The sequence below is a fragment of the Chiroxiphia lanceolata genome, chromosome 6 (assembly GCF_009829145.1).
Source record: "Chiroxiphia lanceolata isolate bChiLan1 chromosome 6, bChiLan1.pri, whole genome shotgun sequence".
Lineage (NCBI taxonomy): Eukaryota > Metazoa > Chordata > Aves > Passeriformes > Pipridae > Chiroxiphia > Chiroxiphia lanceolata.
Window position 1 is genome coordinate 18,799,341 of NC_045642.1, and position 26,673 is coordinate 18,826,013.

The 26,673-nt window shown below is 48.3% G+C and overlaps 3 protein-coding genes across 9 annotated transcripts in view; 1 reads left to right on the top strand and 2 right to left on the bottom strand.

The window, feature by feature from the left end:
* PHRF1 (PHD and ring finger domains 1) overlaps positions 1 to 13,149 on the bottom strand; it is a 31,453-nt gene extending 18,304 nt beyond the window's left edge. For 2 of the 4 annotated variants that reach the window (XM_032692348.1, XM_032692346.1), the window contains exons 1-6: positions 13,006 to 13,117; positions 7,036 to 7,150; positions 6,576 to 6,698; positions 4,831 to 5,063; positions 3,773 to 3,856; positions 2,633 to 2,754 (exon numbers count right to left, since the gene is read on the bottom strand). In XM_032692348.1, coding sequence (XP_032548239.1) covers positions 2,633 to 2,754; positions 3,773 to 3,856; positions 4,831 to 5,063; positions 6,576 to 6,698; positions 7,036 to 7,126 — 653 coding nt within the window. In that variant the 5' untranslated portion in view covers positions 7,127 to 7,150; positions 13,006 to 13,117. Of the gene's footprint in view, positions 1 to 2,632; positions 2,755 to 3,772; positions 3,857 to 4,830; positions 5,064 to 6,575; positions 6,699 to 7,035; positions 7,188 to 13,005 lie in introns of all 4 variants that reach the window. The other 2 variants (XM_032692350.1, XM_032692347.1) reach the window with 2 other exon arrangements.
* Positions 13,150 to 16,264: 3,115 nt separating this feature from the next.
* LOC116788059 (circumsporozoite protein-like) lies at positions 16,265 to 20,644 on the top strand. The gene is made up of 4 exons (XM_032690378.1): positions 16,265 to 16,439; positions 16,507 to 16,805; positions 16,999 to 17,370; positions 19,978 to 20,644. Exons 1-4 carry the CDS (start codon positions 16,265 to 16,267, stop codon positions 20,008 to 20,010), a joined length of 879 nt encoding a protein of 292 aa, XP_032546269.1. The 3' UTR covers positions 20,011 to 20,644.
* Positions 19,943 to 26,673, bottom strand: part of LOC116788504 (ras association domain-containing protein 7-like) — a 38,168-nt gene continuing 31,437 nt past the window's right edge. For 3 of the 4 annotated variants that reach the window (XM_032691394.1, XM_032691395.1, XM_032691393.1), the window contains exons 4-6: positions 25,536 to 25,710; positions 24,779 to 24,889; positions 19,943 to 23,795 (exon numbers count right to left, since the gene is read on the bottom strand). In XM_032691394.1, the coding sequence (XP_032547285.1) occupies positions 23,719 to 23,795; positions 24,779 to 24,889; positions 25,536 to 25,710 (363 nt within the window). In that variant the 3' untranslated portion in view covers positions 19,943 to 23,718. Of the gene's footprint in view, positions 23,796 to 23,975; positions 24,079 to 24,778; positions 24,890 to 25,535; positions 25,711 to 26,673 lie in introns of those variants that run through there. The other variant, XM_032691396.1, reaches the window with a different exon arrangement.

Here is a 26,673-nt window from a genome sequence, read left to right on the forward strand (position 1 = left end):
CATAACCACACTCAATGCTAAATCTTCCAGAAGGATGATACTTGTTTTTCAAAAAAATCCCCAACAAAACCTGAAAAAACAGCCTTGAAGCAAAGTCACCTCACACTCACTCCCTCAGGTTCTCTTAATTGCAGTCTTGCACTCACCCCCTCACAGATACAAAGACACTGTGTGTCCAAGTGGTCTGGCCAGGATTATTTGTGTGCAATGCAGAAAGTAAGAGATATTGGCCATCAAGTCCTCAACACATCTCTCGAGCTCTGTGACCAGCAGTGAAGAACTGAGATACGAAAAGGACTTCCTGTACCTTTCAGGAAGAAATGGATGCTTTTGGGGAACTTTTGCCTCATCATTCTGTCTCAGTCTTCACAAACAGTAAGAAAAAACAGGTCTATGAAATTAAAGAATTTTGGTCATGGATGCAGCCCTGTTCCTCAACTTCTTGACATCAATCTCTGTATCACTGTTACTCTCTTCTTGCTACTTGGTAACCTGAATGTAGTCATACATTAATGTGTCACACCATAATGCAACTAACCCTTTTTCTACTGTTTGTTCAAATTACTAGACATCCACACTTCTGTATTCATACCAATCCTAATGCTGTTGTTACACAGTTCAGAAAGTTAGGCTGTTACATTCCAAAATGACGTCTGAAAATGGTTTCAATGGAAAAAGATTTGATAACTTACATTTGTAAGGTAACAGCATTATACCACACACTTTGAACACTGTAGAAAGCCATGTCTAGCTAAAAGCAGTAACTCCATTTGCTTTAGAATTGCTGGCAAAAATAACTGAGGAACTTTTCAATCCAGTGTCAGGTCAGACAGAGAATCTAGAGGAGCAAAACCAGGATTTGAAACAAGCTATTCTCCATTTTTCTAGATTTAACCTCAGCCACAAAGAGCTAGTAATGATGCCTTAAAATCTACATTATATAGATTTAGTATAGCTTTTTAGCACTTTTGGTATAGCTAGCTAGTGCCTTTGGCCTGTTAGTACCTTTGTACAAGAATTCTAAAAATGCTGTTTAACATTTCTTGTCAAGAATTCCAATAGACAAAGATTGCAGCAAGGTAAAGAATAATTTATCTGTACAAAATGTTCTTAGAATAAGACATAACAGGCACATTGCTTGATATAACTCAGTCAAAGTGGCTCAGAAACCTTTAAACTGTTCCAGAAGGCGTGCTACTGTGCCAAAGACTAAGGAGCAGGATGAGGAAGATGAAGATAAGGTGTCTTTGGGATCACCAACTCAAATTTGGGAGGTATGACAAGGGTGGTACGATGGGACCAATGGTTTTGGGAAGTAGGTGTAACAGATGATGCAATGTTAGATACTATAGTATAAAACTGTAGCACCTCTGTAACTCAGTCTGCATACTTCAGAAATGATTCCTATGCAGCCGGCATGCTATAAATAAATGAGTGCTTTTTGCTTTCTCATACTCAAAAAGAGTCTTAGAGGGTTCTTTCTGGCCATTTAAGGCATCAGTAATGACTGCAAGCTCTTTTTCCAGAAGTGCCTCTGGAAGTGCTAACTCTAGAAATCAAGCATATATAAAGAACTTCTTTTAGGAAAATATGACAAAAATTAAAAAACTGTATCAAACTAGAAATAAAAATGTATAAAAAAAATTGGAGTAACTGTTGAGAGATCAGAAAGGAAAATCTGAAGCAATACCCTGAGCTGAGATTGGCTTATAAAAGTTCAGAAAGAACTTAAAGACATGGCTTCAGGTCAGACCTATGAAACACTGGTTTTGATGAAGTATTTTAAATTCAGTGTTCTGATGACACTCTTAACAATATTTAGGGTTCCTGATTTTGTCTCTTTTCCAGAAGATGAATCATTGTACATGGACACTACAGAACACAAAGACAAAACTAGACTTATCAGGTATCCGGTTAGCTTGCTAGAGGAAATTTCTGCAAGATTATTCTACATATTCATTGCAAGTATCTCTCTTTGTTCAATGGGTAACTTTTGACAGCAAACTGACAATGCTGGAAGACTGATTAAACATCACAAGGGCTTTAAATTTTAGCAGAAAACTGTAGGCCCAAACTTGTGTTCAAATATCTTGATGACTATACTTAAACATTTATTTTATTAATCAAGGAGGGAGAAAAAATATGTTGGCAGAGACAGAAGTATGCAAGAGTAAGAGAATCAATTTAAGAGTTATGGCTCTAAAGGAATAACATTTTACAAAACTGCGAATCTTAAGCATCTTTCCTGCACAGCACCAGTGCCCAAACAGTTGGGACCAGTCATGCATCCTCTCCCAGAAACATAAAAGGATGTATATTTTTTACCCTTCATGCACTCAGATGTTGCAGGGATGAGCACAAACACTTTCATCACTTGAAGGTATGGTCACCTGTTTCTATGGTCTGCTGCACTGATGTGCACAGGACTTTCCACACACATGTTGCTACATGACCAGAAAAGGATCCATCACATCATGGGGATGGATGTCTGCACTGTAAGCACATGGATGCACAGCTGGCTGCATGATGAGCCTGAAGAGAGCAGCAAGAGGCAGCCTACAGACCAGATAGTGTCTGTGGACCACACACTGGTCAACTCTGCAGGTGCTCCATTCACTTCAGCCTTTCTTACCCTGCATCACAGCCATCACAGAGCAGCAGGCGATCCTCGCGGTCACTTCTGCCACACACCTCACAGAAGGTTGGGTCATCCTCCCCATCGCTACCCTGAGTTTTCGTGTTCTCAACAGGAATCTAAACAAAAGAGGGATTCACATTTTATGCAGAACGTGGCACCTTTAAAAATCCATCACCACATTAAGAGCACCTGCAGCAAAATCTAACAGTGAAGAGGAAAAAGAGCTGTTACATACCAGAACCTTCATTTAGTTCATTCAACACATCTAAGACCTGATCAAATGCCTGAAAACATCTCCTTGACTTGTCTACTGTCAGACACCAACAAATACAGAAAACTGCACTTTAAGAACAGGCAAAACAAAAATTCACAAATAAGATCAAAAGCAGTCAAAAAACCCCAAAAGACCCCAAAAACAAGACAAAAGAAGAGAACAAACTTCACTACCTCCATATTACTTAAATGTTAAATTCGTACTTCTGTTAAAATGCAAAATGTAAGAAACCATCAGTTTATGAAAACAGAGCATGAAACTCCTAAAAGTCCCCTGGAAACCAACATCTTTCTAATATCAACAAAGAGTAATGACAGCTCTTCAATATTCTTTTGTGAGCAACTACCAGCACACAGAACCGGTGCCTCTCAGAGCTCTGCTATTGCCTTGTGCCTCTCTCCAAACAGTGCCTTTAGGAGCTCTACAATTACCCTGCACCTCTACCCCCTTATAAACCCTACTGCTACACAGTATTGTGGGTAGCAGGACATAGGGAAGAGATCATGTATAACCCAGATTATTCCTATTCCCTGTGTATAGCACTTGCAGTACACAGAGCACTTTCCATGTGTGGACAGGGCTTATCTGTGCCTGTCCACACATGGACAGTTTTCAGTCAGATGTCCATTATGAAAAAGAGGCAGCTATGAGAAACACCTTTTCGGCCACAACACAATATTGCAGGAAACATGGTTAAGGGGAAAAAAAAATTCTTACAGTTCCTTAAAAGGCAAATGCAAAATAGAAAAGAAATAATTCATCCAGATACCAAGTATCAGATAAACATGCTAGAGGTGTAAACCTTTGAATAACTATTTTGTGGCAATTGGCTTTGTTGTTTGCCACAGTAGAAAGCTTACCTTTTTTAAGATTTTACCACCAAAACGTGCCCGGATGCTAATGTACTTAAAGAGGATTCGATCCACTGGACAGGAGTTTGCATTCTAGGAAAAAAACCCAAACAATTCCCAATACAGTTAATAAGTGCGTCTCTTTATTCAATTTCTAAAAAGGAAGTCTTAAATTATTAATGAAATAAGCATTAAATTAATGTAGTAGTCATTTTAACAGCTATGATCTTGAGATTTAAGTACTTAAATCTGACTTATCTGATTTGCAAACAGCCTGTTGGATCAGAAAAAACACACACTTTTAGAGAAGCATTTTTTATACTGAAGCAATTTAATTATTATTCAATTGCAAAGCAAGATCAAAGTTCTTCCAAACCTTGCCTTGAAGCAGCACTTGCGCTTTAAGGTATTTTCTTTCTTTTGGACACATGAGCAAGTAGAAATGGCTTACAAATATATTCAATAAGAGTGAATTTTTTTTTTAATTTAATTAACACTGTTACTGCTGCACACACAGTAAGTCTTATTGTAATTCTCACCCTGAATTATGACTGTGGGAACTACACAGGTGGCAAGGAACTCAGACTGAAAACTGAATTCAGAGCAAGTTGCTGCTTGTCATACTCTTTTATATCTTCTTTATGTTTAGATGTTTAAAACAGATCCCCATCCAATGGTCACAACACAGAATTTAAGAAGAGATAAAGACAGATATACAGAGAAATATATATACGCATATATATATTAAAAAAAGCATAGACAAAATCAGTATTGCTGGTGTCTTGACTTGAAAAAGCAAAGAATTGTAAATGCCTAGAAACACACTTGCTTATGACATTACAGCTTCCAGAGAAGAGAACAGATCAGGATGGGTACAAGAAAAACAGATCCACACTTCAAACACGAATCCTGACAAACAGAGCAGTAAACCAAGTCTGTTTAGAAAAGCTTAAAGCAAATATGAATATTACATTTTTTTGCTCTCATTACAGCAGAACAACATGATCAGAAGAGAGAGAGCAGAGCACTCCAGAAAGCCACAGGACATCACAGACAAAACAGCTCACCTTAGACCACTCCACGATGCAGTCCAAGCAGAAGTAATGGGAACAGTTCTCAGGAGTCCCAACAGCCTGATCCCTAAACGTGTTGAGGCAAATGGGGCAGTTTTCACCATCCTCATCAGAGGAGATGCTCGCTCCGTTTAAGTGTGGCTCTAATTTCAAAGAATCAGTCATTCCCTCCACAGTGGCCTCAGTTTCTTCCTCCTCTTCCTCTTCTTCATCATCATCTTCACAATCTTAAGACAGGAGAGATAAAAACCAACCTGCATGTGCTGCAGGGCTTCAGCAATGAGGGCAGAGAGGGCGGGCAGGACAAGGTACTAGTTCTCAGAATTCTAAGCAAGCTTATTTTATAAGGCTGGCAGAGCAAAGCACAGCCTTCCCAGTTTAAGGCAATAATTTTTGCTGGTTTATTTCTTCCTAAAACCCTTCACTATAAAGCAATGGATTACTCTGGTGAAAAATAAAGCCTGATAATGTGAGTAGTCTTCCTAGAGATTAAAAGGATAGACAGCAGAAAAACAACAGATTATTAAAACAAGACAGTAAGCTATGTTAGACTACCGCTGAACAATGAAGTTAAAAGAAAGTTATAATAAAGTTATAATGTACCCAACTTCAGAGGGCAAGCACCAGCAATACACTGATCTGCAGAACAACAAATTCAAGATTTCCCCACTATATCACCATTTTGAGAGTCAAGGGATCGAAGTGCCTTGGAGACCACTTAAAGAAGCCTGGTTTTGAGTAAAATTAAACACTCAGCACACATTGTTGAAAGGTATTTTTGTTTTAAGTACAAAATACAAAGACCTGTGTTAGTCTTTCCATAAAACCTGTGAATTAAGTTAACATTTTCAAGAAACAGCAAAAAGTTACCTAAAAAAACCATACTCACTTTGGGGGGGAGGGGAGGGGAAGTGGCTATTGCTGGGTTGTTGTTTTTGGTTTTGTTTTTTTTTATGAAAATAGGGCTCTTGTCTTTTACATTTCTCACTGAATTTTCCTGTCTGGACATAACAGAAAATACTCTGAAAAATGAGTTAATAAAGCTTTCTGGTACCTGGCATAAATTTTTTCATCTGTGTTCACATCAGGCTAATTGGTAATTTGGAAAATTGCGCTTCTTACTTCTCAACAAGCTTTAAGATCTGATAAAAACCCTCCATTTCTGTCTATCCTAATATTAATTTGAGCACAGCAGTGTCAGAAGTACATGTATCTACAGAGTATGTTTTCAGTAAAATTAACAAATCCAAGTAACATCCACATTCCTTTTTCAAAGAAAAAATAATCAAGTCTTCTTCCCTCCTCCCCAGGCATAAGAGCAACAGTAATTTATTTTCAGAACTCACCAACACAACATTCACTTTAGAGGCCCAAAGCAAACTAACAAACATGCTTTCATAAGTGAAAAAATAGCATGAGCCATTGCTGCAATTTTGACATGTTTTTCCCAACTCATGCTGGGGCAGAGTTCACTCCTGATGACTGCAGCTACATCACTCTAGTTAGTGCATAGTCTTCAAACATACAAATGCTTTAAAAGTTTAGAATATTGAGGAATATTACTTGTTTGTTTATTAATGTAGGATGGCCTGACACAGTTGCATCACATCTGTGATGTGGCCTGACACAGCTGTATCTGTGGATCTACATTTTGTTGCTCATTTCTGGAGGAAAAGCTTTTATCTCACTCTTCCTCAGTTATGAAAAAAATGCCTGTTAACACACATTAACAGACCTACCTTCTAATTCTTCATCTTCACTTTCTTCTTTGTCCTCCTCACCTCCCTCTTCCTCAGTGTCATTATCTTCCTCTTCACTTCCAGTATCATCATCTGAATCACAGCTATTTCCACCATTGCTTTCTTAAAAAGAAAAAAAGACAAGAGAGGAAATACCTATTTGATGCAGGCAGACAGGCAGGCAGAACAGTGAAGGACACAGCAGAACTCCTGCTCAGGACATTATGTATGAAGTGAGACCCTAGATTTCTGCAGTGGTATCAAAGCTGCCCATTTTAGAAACTCAAGGGAAGCATGTCAGCAGTCTGATACACACAAGCTATGAAGCAAAGCAGAACAAAAAAATTTTCAGGGAAAAAAGGAGATAAATGGTCAGAAATACAACTTTACCACCCTTTTGGGGGTAAATCAATAGGTTCTCCGACCTACGCAGAAACACACGCAGAGAAGTCACATTTACCTGTTTCACTGAGGAGCGCAAGACACTGCCTTTTGCCCTTTCCTAGAGCAGCATTCTTGTTTATCAGTTCATCCTGGCTGTCATCATCCATGGCAGGACATTGGAAATCCACTCCCTGCAAGAAGGCAGACTTCAGTGAGGCAGTGCACCACCTACAAAAGCAGGGTAGGCGTCAGTCTGTCAAAGAGCATACGACACATCTGTGGAGATGTGAATGGCAGAAGGGACATTGCCCTCCCCACACCATTGATTAGCTTCCCCAGTTTCAGTTGAGAGGTGGCTACAGGTAAGAAGCTATTGTTATGTGAGGTTTCACAGCCTTACTGGAGTAGATGAAACCAGCTGCTTGAGAAAATCAACTTAGGTGAAAGATTCACCTTTATCTTGGGCTCTTGGATGACAGAAAAAGGTATAATCAGAATTCCTCGCTGAAAACAGCAACAGAAAAACCACAAACTCCAAAACCATCCCGTGGACTAGAAATAAAATGCAAAACTGAAAGGGACCAGAGGCCATTTGAACTAGGCCTAACAGGATGACAATATGTGTTTCAAATCAAAATACTCCATCTTGTCCAATTGAAAAGAAAATCATGTGGCTTAGGTCCTTAAAAAAAAAAAAAAAAGGCCTTTGCACAGGTCTGTCATGAAACAGAGAAGCCTCAGACCTCACAACCATTATTCCATGGAAAGGATAAGACTTGATTTGGTGCATATTAATACAATCACATTAATTGCTGTGCATCAGCACAGGCTGGCAGTAAAACTGACAGATACTGCGAGATGTCGCATGATCCAAACTCACAATGACAATCAAATCAGAGCTTTTAACATATGATGCTACAAAGCATTAAGACAGACAGACCCCTTGCAAACTTCTATAAGCAAGTCATGGGAATATATAATTAATTGACACTCAAAGCTAAATATCATATCTCAATATGAAAAAAAAAAATTGATTCTTCTGTATGTGTGACAAAGTTTCAATCAGGTGCTCTTCTCCCACTCTCCCTGCTCCGTACTACGTATCTTGCATATTAAGAGATTTTTTGGAACAAAACATTATGTTTTATTCAAGTGCTCTTGATCCGTACCTTTGCTTGCACACTCCCTTTTTGAGCCACGTGGCACAGTTCTGGATTAAAGAGCCTCAAAAATGTAGGTTTTGCTAAACCAGACTAAACTACAAATGGAGTCTTCAACACAAAACTAAAACAGAAAAAAGATTGAGTTTTAGCACAACCAAGTTCTCTTAAAGATTTCTCCTAACTTCAGTAAGATTCTTGCCTAAATAGTGGTTTGAACTTTTAGCTTAATTCGTGGTTGGTAACAGGAGTGTTTAAAAAACTGTTTAAAAACAATTAACGTTAGCTGAAAACATGCCGACTCATCAAAATCCAGTCACTTCATCATGCAACTTAAAAAATAGGAAGAAACACTAGGAATTTTTCAAGTTTCAGCAGTGTGTATGCATGAATTATTCAAACTGAAACTCAGTTACATAATATCCTCTCAAAAGCTCAGTTAGCTACAGCAACACAAAATCTGTGGCGACGTGACAGCCAGGACACATAAGGGCGTGAGGACTGGCAGCACCAGCCCCACAGCAGGGCAGTGGCAGGCACGTGTCACGTAAGTGTATTCTCAACCTCTGCCTTTACCACTTCTCCGTCGGCAGGCTGTGGGAATAGAACGGGTTCCTGCTGACTTGTCACTGCCACATCCAGCCAGCCATGGCACTCCTGAGCCACTGAGGACCATGAAGGCCAAACAAAACCAGGGCCAGCGGGAGTAAAACTGTGGATAAGCCTCCACTTCACTACAACCATGACCTTCATTTCCCTGCTCTCTAGTTTTCCTTAAAGCAAAGCAGGTAAGCACAGGGAGAAGATCTTTATATTTTGAAAAGCAACTCCTACAAGCCTCAGTTCTGACCAACACACACTTATCTACATTTCCAAACAGCCTGCATTTCTTCACTGTAGTGGAATAAAACAACTACCCATGTTATTTTTGCCTTGCTACAACCCAGAAAGATATCCTTTAAGCACAGAGGCAAACAAATCAGCACTTGTGACTTGACAATCTAAACTGACATATTTATGTTGCAAATGCAAGCTTGTACTTTGCTCGGAGGCAAAACTCTGAGTTAAGGAAAATCTGGTATCGCAGCAAACAATTGCATCTTCAAATCCTGCCAGTAAAAAAAAGTCTGGTTTGTCAGTAGTTGAAAATAGACAAGGAGAAACCAAGCAAGATGAAGTGAATTTGAGATTTTAAGCACATCACAAATATTACTTTTCCAAACTGGGCAGCTGCTCTTAAGAAAAAAAGTAGGAAACCAAAGTTGACTGTATACCTAACATGAGAGTTCCTTCTTCTGTGTTTTAAGAACAATAAGCAGCATTTCTAAGCTATTTCTTTTTTTTATGGAAGACATTTCAAACAAATTACCACTGTGAAACACAAAAACATTCATGATACACTTCAGAGAGCTCACCACCTGTACAAAAGTCCAGTTTTCTCCAGCACTTACCAAATCAGAATTTTTCTTACACATCCCCCTCCCCAACCCAGCCCCGAGCTAGAATTGGCAAATACAAAATAGATGGGAAGCATTTTTATTATTATGCAAACCAAGATGTTTGGCTAAGGAGCAAACTGTAGTCCTTCCTCCAAGGCAAACCTTAACTATGTCCTCCTGTGACATAAAAACCCAGACTGTTAAAAAGCAACTGGTTATCCCTGAAGGCCACTGGGCTCAGGCAACTACAGCTGCTTTTAGTTTCGGGGGTGCCAAAGCCCTGCCCTCACTGCTGTACCCAACCCCTGGCTGCTTGGTCCCTTGGAAAATCCTGTGTGCAGTACTCTGCATACAGGCCTTCAGCTATAAGCAGCTCTCACATGCACTGATCCTCTCTTCTGCATCCCACTTTGTAAGTCTATTCAAAGGAATTTAGGATGCAACCCAGGAACACAGATGCAGGGTAACCTGGCCAGAGATCCCTTGTCTTCAATACTACTAACACTTATAGCAAACCCCACCTCAGTTCCCTGGGCAGGTGCATCATCCATTTGCACAGCATATCCAGTATCTGGATTGCAGGTTGCACACCAGGTTGGCTGAGGGCAGACACCGTCCTCCTCCCTAACATCCCCCTGCTTTCAAATTCTCATTCAGAAGAACCTCAGAATACCTTAATAACCCAATAAGCCACAGAAGTGATGAGTGCGCGGGAGGTGTTCAATCACTTCATCCTCACCAGTGCTTTCCCCAGCCATAGGTTTCCTTCCCCAACTTTCCTTCACCAAGACACAACCTCACTAGGACCAAGTCGGGTTTGCTCTGAGTGCTGTGTCCCTTCCACAATATATGTAGTAAGCCTGGCTTTGCTATTAAAACAGATTACGTTTTTACACAGAGATGCCTTAAGTAAGTTTAATCGTACAATCAAATAGCAATTACAAATGCTTCCTTCAAGCCGTATTAGCAACAGGGCTTTCTGTTGGCTTCAAGAACAGAGAAGATTAAGTGTTCCCTCCAGAAGAAGTGTTTATCAAGCAAGCACTTCAGTAAACATTTAGGTTTTTGAACTAAAATCCTTATGCATCACATTGTAATTATAAATTACAAATCAGTAATTTAACGTACTTTGGGTATGTTCTGGCTAGAAGGCAAGTGCAGGTTTCCAATCAACAAGATGAAACACAGTTTGCAAAAGACACTCCAGCTCCATCCCATCTGACATGAAGCCAACAGACCTGCCTAGAGCAGCGAGCGGCTCTTCCAGCCACGCGCGCCTTCCCTTCTAGCATCAACTGACTTCCTCCTCCACCAACTTCTCACAGTAGTTTCTTGGGTTTTTAGAAACAGAAGAGCTACTAAACAGGGCATTTACTTTAATCTGCTTGGGTAATATTCAGGATTATACACAGGCAAAGAAAAGTTTCTCACAGGATTTTTTCACAGGGCAGTTTTGAATGCTGATCTAATTTCATGGGCTGTTACTGAGCAATCATATTCTAGAGACCACTTATTACAAAATTTTAGTCCATTAAATATTCAAATTTATGAGGTTTCAGTTCTCTTTGAGACATCTGCTTTATTTGTTGGTTTGTTGCGGGGGGTGGGTTTTGGTTGTGTTTTTTCTTGGTTTTGTTTTTCAACCAAATCATTTGGTTGTCTCCGGAAAACCAATGTCTCACATCAGAGCACTTTGGGTGTGTTTCCAATTTCATATGCTACATTTGAAGAAAATAAAACAAGAGTTATAAAAATCATTATTGTACACAGTTGGAAAACATCTGGATACGGTGTGAATACTATCTGCCACCACCACATTTCAAAGGTAAAGATAACCTGGAAGGAAAATTATTCAGATTAACAAGAGACTCCTACGGCCTAGAGCTGCACACTACCAGTCCAGCATGCACAGGGAGCTTTAAGAAAGTCCTCTAAATCTAAATTTAGATCCCTGTTTAAATTATGAAAAAAAAAAATTAACTCTTAAATCAGTACTGCCCATGCAACAATTTAAACAACTGAAGCACCTAAGAATTTAAGAGATAAGGCACAAATAATCCTGGGGTAGGCAAGGAAGTGTCTATCTGTCACCCATTCTAGCCCTGCCCTAAATTTAGCCACCTTGAAATCCAGGAGGAAAATTGTCCACCAGAGCTTTCCCAGGAGCTCTTTGAGGAATTTGTAATGCAAACAAAGCAACACACAGGCTTTGCAAAAGCACTTTTGAAGTGCAGCATCTTACCCAGAGGAGCAGCCAGGCATTTTGTATTTCTGTATTCAAAGCAGCAGCCAAGGTCTATGGAATTCCCAGTCTACAATTCCCTGCAGCCATTGGCTCTGCTTCCAGCTGTGAATTAAACAGTCTCCAACTTCACACATCCTCCTCTTTCTTAACAGGCTTCTTTTCTTAGGAAGAGTCACCCTTACTGGTGAATTCCCTTTCAGTATCAGTCTTTCACACCAATCTCATCTTTAACTACAGCTTCCCCTGCTATTTATGGGCATGACTGTAGGAAAACGAAACAAAACAAACCCAAACAAACAAAAAAACCAAACAAAAACCTCACACACTTTTATTATTTATTTTGCATGGCCATAACAAACAAGACCCACTGACCTAGAAGAAAAGAAATAACACAGCAGACACCTCTGCAAAACATCAGAAACGGGTACATGGCAACAAACCTGCAGGAAAGCAAGTAGCTAAAACTACAAAAATCACACCCACCCCACTGTCACCGAGTGTGGGGCGGACAAAGGGAGGCACAAGTGACACAGCTTAGAAACCTCTCAGTAAGCACAGGTCCCTCGGGGCAAAGTTTTTACGACTAAGCACAACCTTGCAATAAGCTAATACACGATAAAATTATAAAATTTTTTTTGCAAGAAAAACATAATTTCTATTTGCCAGCCGCTGGCTGAAAGAGCTGATAACTTCTCCAACACCCGTGGGCGCACTGAAAACAGCGGGAATGGGTGGAAAGGGAAAGGGAAAGGGGGGTTCGGGGGAGGCGCAGACACGACAACCGGAAACATCTGGGGGTTTGTTTACTATCTATAGTATACTTACACACGTATTTAGCGTATTTATTTAGACCTCTGGCGCAGCAAAGGCAGCTGGATGGCTCCCGGGCCGAGGCGCCCCCGAGCCCGCCCGGCCCCTCCGCAACCCGCGGGGGACTCCCGCGGGAATCCCGGGAGCAGCCGGGGAGAGCCCGACCCGGAGCTGCCCTCCCGCGGCGGCGCCTCCCGCCCGAAAACAACCCAATAAACATTGTGTTGTCGCTGCTGTTTATCGGAGCCACACCAAACAAGGGATCCCGAGCGTGGCGGGGCAATTCCCCGCCGGAGCGGAGGGGCGGTCACTCCGCGCAACTCCCGCGGCCCAGCCCCCGCCGCAGGCCGCGCAGGCCCCGGTAGCCGCCCTGCCCGCCCCCGGGCACTCACCGAGGAGCAGTCCGGCGCTCACATTCCCGGCAGGAGCAACCCCGGCGCTCGGTCACATCCCGGGACCCCGCGGCCGCCTCTCCCCCGGAAGCGCTGTGGAAACACTGGCGGGTCACGGGGCGCCAGCGGGCGGAACCACCGCGCGGCGGCGGGGGGGGTGGGCCGAACCATCTGGTGATGGGGGGAGAGCGGCCGCGGGGCTGAACCACTGCGGGGGAGGGGGGGCGCACCGGGCTGTACCACTGCGGGGCTGCGAGGGGGGGCCGCACTGGTTGATCCCCGCGGGTAGTGCCGGTCCCGCTCCGGCCGCTCCCCGTTGCCCCGTGGAAGCAGGGCTGGCAGAGGTGACTCCCCTGGCATCCCTGCCCACTGTCCCCAAGCTTTGGAGGGGAAGCGGGGTGCAAACGCCACCGTGCTGCGAGGCGTGCGGGGGGTCGGCGGGGCTGCGCCCGCGGGATGCTCCGCTCCGCTCCGCCTGGGGCCGTCTCTCGGGGTTGGGAGCATCCTTGCACTGCCCGGTCTGGCCCGTGCGGTGCGGGAGGACACGGATCAGTGCTAAATACCTCTCGAAGACAGCGCAGACCGCGGCTGGTTTTTTTCCCCCCTCTAACTACGCGTGGCTGGGCCCGACCCAAATGTTCCCGTGGCACTGGGTGAGCGCAGGCACGTAGAGGAGAGGGGCTGGTTTCGCCCTGTTCCATCAGCCGTGGGTCTCCGCCGGGCTGTCCTCGGCTGTCAGCCGGCAAGGGGAGCGCAGCCCAGGCTGTGCTCGCAGGCGGACGTGACCCAGCGCTAACGTGCATGTCCTCGCAGACACTCGGGTCATTGTCAGGAATGAGACGGGGGCCGGGGGAGAAAACGAGGTCCTTTTCCAGAGAACACAGAGCGAAGCAAAACCCGCGCCAGCCCTGCTGCTGCCTGCCCGCTCGGGGCCTGTGAGAGGGGCAAAGCGGGACGGGTCGAGGTGAAAACGCTGGCGATGCCACAGCCGGTGAACACGCACAGCCTTCGTGTTAGAAAAGGCAAGAGCTGCGCTGCGAAGAGGCAACTTTTTATTTGCGTGTTAATTGATGCGGTGTTTGCCAGCTCCAGGGATAGGATGGGGGAATGTTCCCCCTTTAGGCTTGCTCCCTGGGGCCATGGGACAGCACAACGGCACCGGCACCGCACCAAGGCGGGCACAAAGGGCCGGTGCCCAGGGCATCCTGTGACGCTCTCCTGCCGTCCGCGGATGCAGGTCCCTGTCACCGCACGCATCGTGGCTCTGGCACTGCCGCGGGGATTGAAAGCCAGCTGGGAACAAAGGGAAGAGCTGCACGGTTGGGCTAGGCGGGGGCTCTCCCCGGGGCAGCACCGGCCGTGTCAGCAGGACATTTCATCCCAGAGATTAAGGGCTGAGCCACGAACTTGTTTGGAGCTGGAGGGGGAGTAGGGGCTGAGGGCAAACAGCACCCACCAGCACTGTGGCAAAGCCCTCAGGCCCGGGGCCTTGCCGGGGCAATGGCAGATCATCCTCTGAGCCCAGGGGTTCTCACTGTTCCTTTAAAGACTCGGACGATGGCACATCCAGAGCGAGGGCCCGGTGCGCCCGTCTCTTGGACTGCAAGCGAGCGCTTTGTCCGCCGCATCCCACATCCTCCCGCCTGCCATGCTCTTGGCTGGCTCCACGCCGGCCCCGCTCCACGCTGGATGGCTTAACACGGCACTCCGGGAGGTCCGAGCAACGTCCACGGCTTGGCTGTGCAGGCAGCCAGCTGTGCAAGCATCGCTTCAAAACACACTCCTTCCCTGTGTGCCTACAGTCAGAGGAAGGACTTTTTTTTTAAATAAAACCTGAAATGTTCGGCACTGCCTGGAAGAAGAGATGAGCATAGCAGCCATCGGCACATGTGTCCCGTGCCCTGCAGAGCAGCTGGCAGAAGCAGCAGTGCTAGTAGGGAGGTGTTGGGGCAGTATCCAGCCATGTTACTCCCCACAAAAATACCTATTTCAAAACAGAGTATTTTCCATGGCTATGCCTTGCTTTTGTTGTTGGCTCACCCCTGGAGGGCAGAGGGGCTGGTGTGCTCCAAGGACGATTTCTCTCCAACTCGGGCACCAGCCCTGTGCTGGGAAAGATGTAAAATACGTGACTTTTTCCCTGCGGCTACTGGGTGAAAACAAAAACCCCCACATAGCACGCACACAAATGACAACAGAGACAGCCTGTCATTGTGTGGGCTGTCACGCAGAAGAGGGGCTGTCCCCTCACCCCCCCCCTCCCTACCGGCAACAGGAGAGCGGAGCCATGGATGGCTGGTAAAGTGCTTCAGCAACACTCGTAAGGAAGTCCCTTTGGAGGGGGAATCGCCACCAGCTATCAGGGAGCCCGTGCTGAGTTTTGCTTTCAGATCTTACTCCAGCTTGCAAAACACCCATTGGAGCCGGGACAGCTAATGCCAAGGAAGTTTTCACAAGGGATGCAGAGCTCTTGCCTTTTGTCGGACAGCACGCGTTATAAATTCACCAAGGATGAGCCTCATGGCTGCTGTTTGGTCAGTGGCCACAAAACCTGAAGCGTTTTTTCCTGACCATCAGCAGTATGATTGAAGCGGGGGGTCCCACCAAAAGGGCCCACGCCCCCAGATGTCTGAGGACGGGACGTGTGTGACTTCGGGTAGATGGCAGCCAGCCTGCAGGCTCGACGCCTAAGTCTCTGCGGCTCCAAACAAGGATTTTCCCACTGCGGAATAGTGCTGCACCCCTCCATAAAGCTCTGTCTCTGGTGCTTGGCAAATCCTCCTTGAGGTGCACTGAATTTTTCAGCGTTCCAGTCATTTGCTCGGCTGCAGCTTGTAGGGTGACGGGCAGGAGCGAGCCCTCCGCGTGGGAAGGTGAGAGCTGTTACACTGAGGGTGCCCAGAAAGCCTCCAACTGCCCTTACCTTTTTTTTTGGGAAGTTGATGGGAGCAGGCTCCCGGGGCCAAGGGACCCCATGCAACACCTCTTGGTGCGAGGAACCAAATCCACCCCCCGGCACTGCGAGGTGCACTCAGGTTCGCCACACGCTCAGCCCAGAGGGGAACAACCGGGGCGGAAATACACAAAAAAATAATGTGACACAGTGACATTTGATGCAGCAAAGGGAGAAGGGGCAGCGAGGAGGGGGCGGCTGGGGACACCCTGACCCCCCCCCGCCGGCCTCCCCGGCCCGTCCCCCCCGCACCGCCTACGTGCGCCCCGACACTGCCCTGATGGCACGGCCCCGGCGGGCCGTACCATGGGCCGGGCTGCGACGGGGGCGGGGAGGGGACGGAGGGGAAAGGGGGAGACAAGCCACGGGGGCGCGGGGCGCCAGCGGGGACGGGGCTCCCCGCGGGAGGCGGCGGCGAGGCAGGGGGGCGCCGCCGGCAACCGGCGGCCCGAGCGGGGCGGCGAGGGCGGGGAGGGCAGGGGTCGGCGGGGCGGGGTGAGTGGGGGGCGGGCGGCGGCTCAACAGGTACAAATGGTTCCTCCCCGCAGCAGCAGCGACGTGCAGAAGCGAACGCGCCGCGCCCGCCGCTGTCACCGCCGGGGGGCCGGGGGGGCCGCGCCGCGCGCCCGGACACGCCCCGCCGCGGCCGTCGGCGGGCGGTGGCAGCGCCGCCATTGGCTGGGGCCGCGCGGGGGCGGGGCCGGCGGGCGGGCGCGCGGCGTCGCCATTGGCTGGAGCGGCGTGGTGGGCGGGGCGAGGGGCCGCGGCGCGCGGCGTGGGCCGGGCCGGGGCAGAGCGAGAAGTTGGCGGCGGCGGCGGCGGCGGGAGCGGGGCGGCGGGAGCGCAGGTGAGCGGCGGCCGCGCAGGGGAGGGACGCCCGCTCTGGAGCCGCGGGGCGCCGCCAGCCCCGGGGCCGCACGGGCGAGACCGTCCCGGGGGTGGGAGCGCGGAGCTGCAGCCCGGCGCGCCGCGGAGCCCGGCGCTGCTCCCCCCTCCTGCGCCCCCATCTTTCGCGCTGCCCGGTGTGTCCTGTGCTGCAGGCGGGCCCCGCCGCCCCCCGTCACCCTCCAGGAGCAGGTGAGCCACTGACTAACGCACATTGTGCTCTCGGCGACTCCACTGTGCGTGTGACAGCGGCTAACCTGCTCCTCGGACATCGCTGTGCGGCCGCCTCGCCTCCACGGACCCGCACCTCGACGCCTCGACGCCCGCCTCCCCTCCCGGCCGGCCCCGGTGAGGGGCTCCGGCGTGGCAAGGAGTCGGCGTCCCCCACCCAGCGCCACTGTCCCGTCTCCAGCAGCTCCCCATGCTCAGCGCCGTGGACCCCCGATGCGCCGTGGGTAGCGCCCCGCGATCGGCCGCACTGCTCAGCGGAGCGTGGAAAGATGGAACACTTCTCGCAGCAGGGCTCAGTGTGTCCGGCAGGAACAGAGATGAAGGGAATGGGCCATGTGGGTGCAAATAGTTGATGGTAAAGTTGCTCAGGAGGGATGGCATGCGCCCCTCTTTCCTCCTCTGCTCTTCTCCAAAGCAAATAAGTGCTAGTGGACTCCGTACCAAGTTAAAGAGACGCATCATCCCGGCCGGTGACGTCTTGATACCCGGTCAGTGACTAACTGAACTGCTATTGCCAAGGGTGTGTTAATAGAAGAAACTCTTCCTAGTATTGCCCTGGATGAGTCACATTTAAAGAGAGACTCTCTAATCTGTTAAACGAAAAGCAGAGACGAGCTTCACTTTCCTTTTTTGTTGCTGTTCCCATCCCACCCCTTCACCTTTCCTTGCTGCTTTCTGCTTCTTGTGCCAGGGTTATATTGGCGCCCCAGCCCTGGCTGGGCATTTTCAGAGCTGTCTTGCATGATCGTGCTGTGATGTCACGCAGGGCCCTCTGACTTCACGGCCCTGAGGAACAGGAAGGCGAGCCAGGCAGGGACTCTTCCAGCCACCCAGGGTGGCTGTCATTAAAAATGGAGGAAGTGACGAAGCAGATGGCTTCTCCTACAAAGTTCTCTCTTTTGATTTCTGGGCTGGTGAAGAAGCTGAGTAGTTGCAAAGTGTCTTTTGTGAAGAGCAGCACAGCTTTATTGTCAGCTCAAGTTCCTAATAATAAGCTAGGATTCACCGCAGCCTGCCAAGGTTCCCTGAAAGGACTCGGGTATTCTCCCTCTTCCTTGAGCTGCTCCCATGTAGCCCTGCACCACTGTAAAAGCTTGGTCTAAAGGAATTGGCAGTGCTCTGGTCAGTAAGTAGTTAATTGCACAGAAGGCAGAGCAATGTCCGCTGCATGGGTAAAGTCTCTCACTGAGAAATTTTGCCTGTCCCCATCTCTCCTGCCTGTTCTTATTTGTCATTTCTCCCTCTGAATCCCAGAGGAGCGCCTGCTCTTCCACAAGAAAAATCAGCTCCCTCTGTTCCCTGTGCAGACTGAGCGAGTCTGGGGTGCTCAAAGATGCTGGAGAGTCAGGAAAATCAACTGAATTTACTAAAGCTGCTTTCATGCTTGTTCAGAAGGCAAGTGGGCCTTTTTTTTGATGGGGGCAGAGGAGGGGGTGGGGAGGGCAGGCAAGTTCGCAGCTGTCTCAGCCCTGGAATGCTTTTTTCCTCCCCAGCTGCACCTACAGCATCTTCCCACTGCCAGTCCCGAGCAGGCAGGAGCACAGTGTAGCCACACAGAGACTAGGGAGAGAGGGAAACCTGGTGCAAAGTCCACATGTGTACAATTGTGTCTGAGAGCTGAAACAGAAGCCCACAGTCCCCTACCACCCCATTTTATAGGTGACCGCGCATGTAACAAACCTGCATCTGAAAATGAAGGTGCTCTGTTTATCTCTGAAGAAATAACCCTGTGTTTGGGACTGTGCTGTCTGATGACTAACCCCTGGAGATGCCACTAGCAGAAGCAGCTCTGCGGGTCACCTGGCAAGACTTCTCCCAGTTCCCATGAGCAGCACTGTGGTATGAATGCTTCCAACTTCCTGCTACCTATGGAACCATCCTGTTCAGCTCCAGTAAGCAAAGGGAAGGGGTTGAAAAGAAGTTTGCTTGTTTGTTTTTGCTGGTTTTTTGTGTGTCTCCAGTAAGCGGGGGGAGCATACAGCTCAATTCCTGTTTTTAACATTCTTGGGGAGTGATTCAAAACTAACCTGCTGTGCTGTCACCTGAAGCCTTCAATAAATAGTGCAAAACCAGTGTTTGGGTGCTGATTACTGTAATCAGGGTGCCAGACCAGCTGAAGAGGATAGCTGTGCCTTCTCAGTGATGTGTCTGATGTGCACTGCATGCCCTGTGCCTCCCATCTCTTATTTTGCCTCTGTAGCCGGGGAAGGTGGCTTGAAAAGGAGAGCAGAAGGTTGCAACATGGTCGTCCCTCAAGCAGAAAGCCTGGCATCGGTGCCTTCCCTCCTGCCCCAGCCCAAGTGCTGCTGAGCGCTCCTGAGTGATGAGAAAATACACAAGGACTGTGATGTCCCTTAATTTCATGTTTTTCAGTAGCTAATAAACAGGTGATACTTAGCTTGGTAACAAGAGTAGTTGGGTGCTCTCCCTCAAAACTGATGCTGTTAGCTTTTTGGTGAGGGGCAGGGCTGTGCCTAACAGGAGGGAAGATGCTGAATATCAGGCCCACTGAGCTGAAGGGACTCTCTGTTCTCCTCAAAGATTTTTGCTCTCATTTCAGCAGCTCATGGAGGGAAACAAGCAGGCCTAGCCCTCCAAGCATCACACCGAGAAGTGCCTATCGTGTTCTGTCTGTAACATGGCCCACTGGCAGGCCCTACATGGTGAGCCTCACCGAAGGAGCAGGCTGGCCTCTGAGGAATAGAAGGAGTACATAAATTGTTTAAGAGGAAGTCAGTTAGTTAAATGCAAGCAGAGACTTATATAATACATCCTAAAAAAAAAAAAAAAAAAGATTTCTGCTGGCAGGAGGTTCCATTGGGAGAGAAACTTGCTCATCCATAAACAAGAAAATTTCCCAGCATCCTCTAGTGCTTTATGATTTTTATTTTTTTTTTTTCCAGGGCAAGGTAGAATGCACTCAGTCTGTACTCTGAGACAGAAAGAAAAATCATCATAGGAGAGCAGACAATGCTCCCTGCATGGACACGCACACCAGTTCAAGCAGCTCTTCTCCATCTGCAGTGAACTACCCTGGTAGAAGCTGTGCACCCAGGAGCAGCAGAGCATCTGGACACCACTTGGGGAGCAAAGCCAACAGGCATTTTCTCCTCCAGATATTCACACCTTTCCTTATGTAACTGGAGCTGAAGTGTGTGCTTTAAAAGCTGCTTGCCAAATTCAGGGGCTGGGAGGCAGCACAAGTGCTTCTACCACTCTAGATGAAATTTAGGGGGAAAAAATCCAAACCCAAACACTGAGGAACTCGTACAAATCTGTGACTGCGAACTGGGGGTGGTGTAAGTGTCTTGAGAAACTGTACTGGCCTGGGGCAGTGCTGCCACCCAGACCATCTGCACAGGATGCTGACAGTCCAGAGTAGATAGGTGAGGAGATGGGGGCAAGTTCCTCTATTGCCATATTAAAAAAAAAATTAAAAATCATGTAGTGCAGTGAGGAAAAGAGCTCCAGGGAGGCTGGAGGTGGCTGAATTACTCTCCTGAATGGTGCCTTGTGCTGACAGAGCCTGCGGATTTATTTAAAAAAAAAAAAAAAAAAAAAAGAAAGGCAGCAAAAAGCCAGGGCTGATGACCAGTGACAAACAGGTCACTGTGCTTTGTGATTTTTGGGTGGCACTGGAGCCAGTAGTGAGAAACATCTGAGGAGAGAGAAGCTCTGAAGCCCATTCCCGCCCACTACAGGGAAGGAAGAAGCTGCCCACAATGCCTGAGGGACACGGGGACACAAGTCTTTGCTCAGCCAGGCACAGCATCCTCGAGCCACCCCGTACGCTTAGATCCCTGCCTTGCCCGCAAGCCAGTTGTTCCCTCTCCAGTACGCATCGTACGCTGGGCTTTTGGTTTGTTTTTCAAGGGAAAAACAATAATTTATTTGCTTTGTTTTAATCTCATAACAATGGGTAATTCCTTCCTACTGCTCTGTAGTGGCCTAGAAAAGGACAGCATCATCTCCACTGTAGCAAGAAGGCTTGTCCCAGGGCATAAAATTTTAATTAGGAACAATCACGCAGCCTTGAAATGGGAATTGCGAGCAGCAAAAAAAGTCAAACCATCAATAAAATATTCAATGGCAGAAATGTATTATTGACACAGGCTTTAGAGCAGATAAAAGCGGGAGGGCGGGGGAGCCAGAGTGGGTATTGAGCCTCACTCAGTTAAATAACACGCGGGGACCCGCACGTTCGCCCTGCCATCGCAGGCCCCCTGTGCCGGGAGGAATATAGGTCACCCACGGCTGGGGAGCTCCTGAGGTAACGTGTGGGTTTGATTAACGCCTCTCCCCCCCACCGCCACGTGCACCACAGCAGGGACAGAGGTGTTAATCAAAGTAATTTATTGCCTTACAAAACACTGCTGCCTAAGCAGCAGCTGGGTGATGGTTTGAAGGACACAAAATGAAGAAAATCTCTAAAGTGCCACAGTCTTGAGCTGAAAAAACAAGAGTTAGCCTCTGGCTACAGTACTCTTCCTAGGCCCCTGCCTGATTATCAGACCTCAGTGGGGGACATGCTCGAGTTACACTGTCTCCCATCCCACGCAACAGTTCCAAATCCTGCATCCGAGCCAAGGGGCATCAGCTGAGGGGCCAAAATCTGCTGTGAGATATATATTTTAAACCTTTATTTTCCACACCGTACTACACCTCCCTCCAGGAAAGACTGGTGCTGGTTTGACCTGTGAGATCATGACTGAACAGAAGTAACCCGCAACAACAATAAATAATATATAATCATTAACAGAGGGCAAAATCCCCCACAAAATCAGATTCAAATTAATTTTCTGCCCCCGTTTTTTCCAATAGGAAGTGCCATAAGTGACGACCCTTTTCTCTTGATTACCATTTATTTTGCTAAAGGCAAAGCTACAAATGTAGCCCCAAAAATGAAAGATCCAGTTTTTAACCTGCAGAGGTCAGTTTTTCAGGGCACGCAGAGGACTTTCCAAAATCTAGCCATATCAAGGACAAGTGAATTTTCTGAACCCACGTCTTGGGTGTTTTTCTCAAGCAGCACTGAAATGCTCTTTACAACCTCCATCACCCTCCACTTCTCTTAGTGAGGTGGAATCTTTTTAAAAAGCAAGAGAGTCCAAAAAAATGAGAGCACAAAGTCCAAAAAACAGGCAAATGGGAGAAACTAGATGCAGCTGCATGGAGCAAATGCATTTTTAACTAATTTCCCTGAGATACATGGTTTAAGGAGGGGGGTGAGGAGGAACTTGAAAAAGAACCCCCACAAAAAAACCCCAAAAGCCCCAATTCAAAAAAGACAACTTCAAAATTGCATTTCCTCATTGCAGCAGCTCTCCAGTGGTAACCTGAGACCAGTGATCTCCCAACAAAACAAACTTTAATCCTTCAATATCACTTGACCAACCTGGTGGCTGTGGTAGCACCTTGAAAATTGGCTTTGAGAGGGGCACGTCCCTGGGGACAGAGCCCAGCAGAGTCTCAGGGGAGATGCTGATGGACAGCAAGAGCTGACATTCTTGGCACCTGTTATCCAGGTGCAGACAAAGGGGCTTGAAGGCAAATGGGAGGTTTCCCCTTACCTGCTCCTATCTGCAGACAACCGCCATCCCCTTTGCCTCCTGTCCTAAAATGCTCCGAGCTGCTGCTGTGCATTATTAAAAGGTTGTCATGTTTCATCCCAGAGATGGCCACATCTCACCGGAGACAAGCTGCATCCGCCGGCTGTAAAGCACTTTGTGATTTTAAAAAAAAAAAAGAAAAAAAAAAGAAAAAAGAGCACTGTGTGCATAAGATTCAGTTGGTTATAAAATACTTACAGCTTTAATTCAGCAAATAGAAAGAGATGGCTTGGAAACGAAAGAGGCAGCTGCAGGGTGCACAAACAGCTCAGATGTGTCTGTCAGGCACCGGACCAGGAGCTGTCAGAGATGGCTCACCCTGCCCACAACAGCACGCTCACTTGGCTCAAATCCTTTCCCAAAGATTTATTGAAAACTGGATCTGCAGCACACAGGATTACATTCACACAGGGAAAGCAGGATTTTACGGTGAATGCTGTGCCCAAGTCATGTTTTTTGCATATGATGCGTTGAAAACAGGCTTGAGGATCTGGACAAACTCATCCCCTCCCCAAACCACTTTGGTTTTGCAATTAAAATACAAGGCAACCCACTGGGACAGAGGACAGATGAATGAAACAGTAGCTACTGGCCATCAAGAGTTAAAAAAAAACAAACAGAAAAAAGAATCAAAAAAACCCCCAGGGGAAATGTCACCAAGAGCATTTTGGTCCTGCTCCCCACTCACATCACCATCGGGGAAGGGCTCATTCTGCAATTTTTTATTTTAAAAACAAGTTGAAAAACTAAGTGGATATGAGAAAAACAAGCTCCTGCTCTGTGCTCCATTGCTCTCTTCAAGCGTGGTCCATGGCACCATGGAAAACGGGCTTCTACTACAGGTTTCTTATAATACATATAAGAAAAGAGGGGCCAGAAATTTGTCTTAAAGCCGCTCTTGTGCCTCCCCTGCAGCCAGTGAAGAGGCTATTTGTCATGGCCCTGCTTGCTGCGACCAGATGCTGTAAAATCTGTTAACTTGCTCCATCCAGGTGTGTCTCCAGGCAGGTCTCCACTGCAGCTCTGCTCCCTTAGTCAAAGGAACAAGGACTTTTCCAAATGCACGATGGGTCTTTTGAGGAGGCTATGCAGAATGGGAGCACCGCTGTTTTCTGTTGAATATAGAAACTGCTTTAAAAAAAGTAGAAGGGGGTCACTTTCATCCGCAGGGGAAGATAGTTGCTTTGTGTCATCAGTCTCTGGTTTTATTTTATAGTCTGTAAAAATACTCTGTCTGGCCGTCCACATCCATTCACGATATAAAGCAGTAAAAAAAAAATATAAAATATATATATATATATAATATGGTTTATTTATACAGTTACACTTGCAAGGCAATTGATCCTCCATTGCCCGGGCCCTTCTACCTCCAGATGCTCTGCCTGGTTGATACAACTGCAAGACAAGAGAAAAAACCACTTGAGCAATCCCACCATGGTGGGCAAGTGCTCACAAAAAGGGGAGCAGAAAAGAGGATGTACGTGAGCGCAAAACCTGGGAAATGGACATGCAGATGCTGCAGCATCTGGCAAGATGGGGGTGGATGTATTGGGCAGTGAGGAGGACGACAGTAGGGTTTTGCTGAGGCAATGGTGGCGTGGGTGGGAAGGGGATGCCAGGATGGAGGCAGCATCGCCATGGCGGGCAAGGACACCACAGCTCACTTTTGCTGCACTCAAAAACAGGTGAAAGGTGAAAAAAGAGTAACAGGAGGTAGAAAGGGGTCTGGGATGAACTGGTTGCTAAGATGGAGCAACAGTAGCTCCTGTAAAAGACGGGATACAAATTCTCCGGACCCTAATCACAGCAAGGTCTTAGCCCAGAGTGGCAGGAGAGGGGGTAAGGACCATCCTCCACAGCTCCCAGCAGGGCAGAGAGCTGGACTACCAGCATATGAGCCCCTGGCAGCAGAGCAGAGACTGCTGGAGTGTGAGCTTTGTGCTTCCTAATGGCATCTATAAATAGCTCCGGCCTCCCACTACCAGCACACGCTTGCTCTCTGCAGCCCATTTTGGGCAGTAAAAGCCTCTCCCCTCTTCCCACCCATCTCTGCAGACTTGCTCATGCTCCCAGGGCCCCAACGGGACATACGCACCCTCGGGATTCAGGCTGGACACCAGGGGCTCCGGCAGGGTCCTGGGATGGCTGAGGAGCTGCTTGGTGCTGACTCGGGGAGGCGAGTCGGTACCAGCAGTGGGAGGAAAACCTACAGGACAGGGAAATACACCTGGCTTAGGCAGGGCTTGCACATCCTGTGCTTTGCTTTCTGGGCACAGCTGCCGCAGTGCTGCAGGGCAATCACATCACCCACTCCAGGTGCTCTGGAGGAGAAACGACCAGGTCCCCTTCTGTGAGAGCCCCCCCCACCTCCTCTTGTCCCTCAAGGATGCAGACATGGCCCTGGGCACCACACTCACCCTTCCCTTGCCAAACACAAAGAGGTGACCAGAGCCTGTCCCCACCAGCCCACAGCCCCTGGGGACTGACGCTGGCCCTTGGCCACCTGCTTTTTGCTACAGCTGCTGCTACAGCAAGGCTGGGAAGGAAAGCTCCCTGCAGCCACCTCAGCCCCTAAAGCAGCACTGCAGGATCTGAATTCTGAGCATGTCTACGAGCAGCCCCCAGGCTTCAATGGGGGTGAGGAAGGAACCCCAGGGGTGGCGAAGCTCACAGACCCACTGGAGTGGTGAGCGACTGTCATGTCAGCACCAAACCCCATCCCTGCTGCCTAACCTCAGTGCCCAGGGCAGAACCAGCCAGCTTTGGGACTGACGCCTTGGAGAAGGAGGCAGGGAGCGGGCAGGGGTCCCGCGGAGCAGCCCCTGTGGCCGAGCCAGCGGCAGCATGCTGACCTCCGTTTCTCCGGTAGGCTGGCAGCTCGCACGGGCTCGGCTCCGGCTGGGCATCCTCCTCAGACCTGGCCTGCAGGACAGTCACCGTGGCCCCCGTCTGCTGAATAAACTGCTGCAAATTACACTGCCTCAGCTCCTTATTTAACTCCTCCAGCTCTTGGGTCTGGGCCTGCAAAACACACACCGAGGGAGGGAACAGGATGAGCTGCATGTTCCCCTTATGTCCCCAGGCCACAACCTGGGGCCAACCCCTGGGGCTGCTCCCCCAGCTGAGGCTCACTCTGCCAAAGTCAGTGGAGGAGACCTCAGGAGTACTGTGGCTCAGCTGCCCCTCTCCGAGGGTCTGCAGGAAGGAGGGTGCTCAGGCAGTGGTGATGAGAAGGCATTGTTTTGGGAACAGCCCTGGTTTGCTGCATCTCCACAAGAGGGTGCGAGCAGCCGGCAAATGGCAGCTGCTGCTGTGCTGGGAGATGCCGAGCACAAATGAGATGCTTAAGGCAAGATGCTGGAAGCATGGTCAGCTGGGGAAGGACAGCTACCTGGCTGGGTGAAAGCTTTTTGCTTTTGCTCCACCGAAGGGGACCCAGTGGGCAGAAGGCAGGAGTCACGCAGCCCCTTGACCCCCTGATGTTGGGGGGCTGCAACAGGTGAGCTGGGGGGGCATCACAGCTCAGCCTGAGCTGCCATCTCCACACTTTGCAGCCCCCTGCCATGAGCCTGAGCCCCTGCACAGCTTACACGATCAAAAGGCTTTGTGCACAGGTACTATGAGGACCTATGCTATGTCCTCTGTGACTCCTTCATCCAAGATAACATCGACCCTTGTGCCAGTACCACCAATCCCACATGTGGACCATTTGCTCTCCAGCACCGTTGTCTGTGCTGGAGCAGGGTGATGCTGTGCTCCCAGGGCACTAGTCAGCAGGAGCCTTAGCCCAGATGCAGCTTGCACGCAGAGTGATGGGTGTGGGACCCTGTGCCAGCCGGGTCAGAGTGGCACTCAGTGCCACGTTCACTGCCCAGGTAAGGTAACTAACCCCACTCAACCCACTGGTCTATGGGGCTGGAAAGCTGGTCCCATCCCCTCCCCAAAAGTCCCACTACCCCATGGGGTGGCTCAACCCACTCCTATCTACCT

Bases quoted from the DNA above. Each gene is read 5' to 3' on its own strand.
- LOC116788059 (XM_032690378.1), top strand. From the start codon at position 16,265: ATGGGCCGGGCTGCGACGGGGGCGGGGAGGGGACGGAGGGGAAAGGGG. The intron at 16,806-16,998 runs GTGAGCGGCGGC...CCTGTGCTGCAG, and splicing joins GCGGGGCGGCGGGAGCGCAG to GCGGGCCCCGCCGCCCCCCG. The intron at 17,371-19,977 runs GTGTGTCCGGCA...TTTTTTTTCCAG, and splicing joins ACTTCTCGCAGCAGGGCTCA to GGCAAGGTAGAATGCACTCA.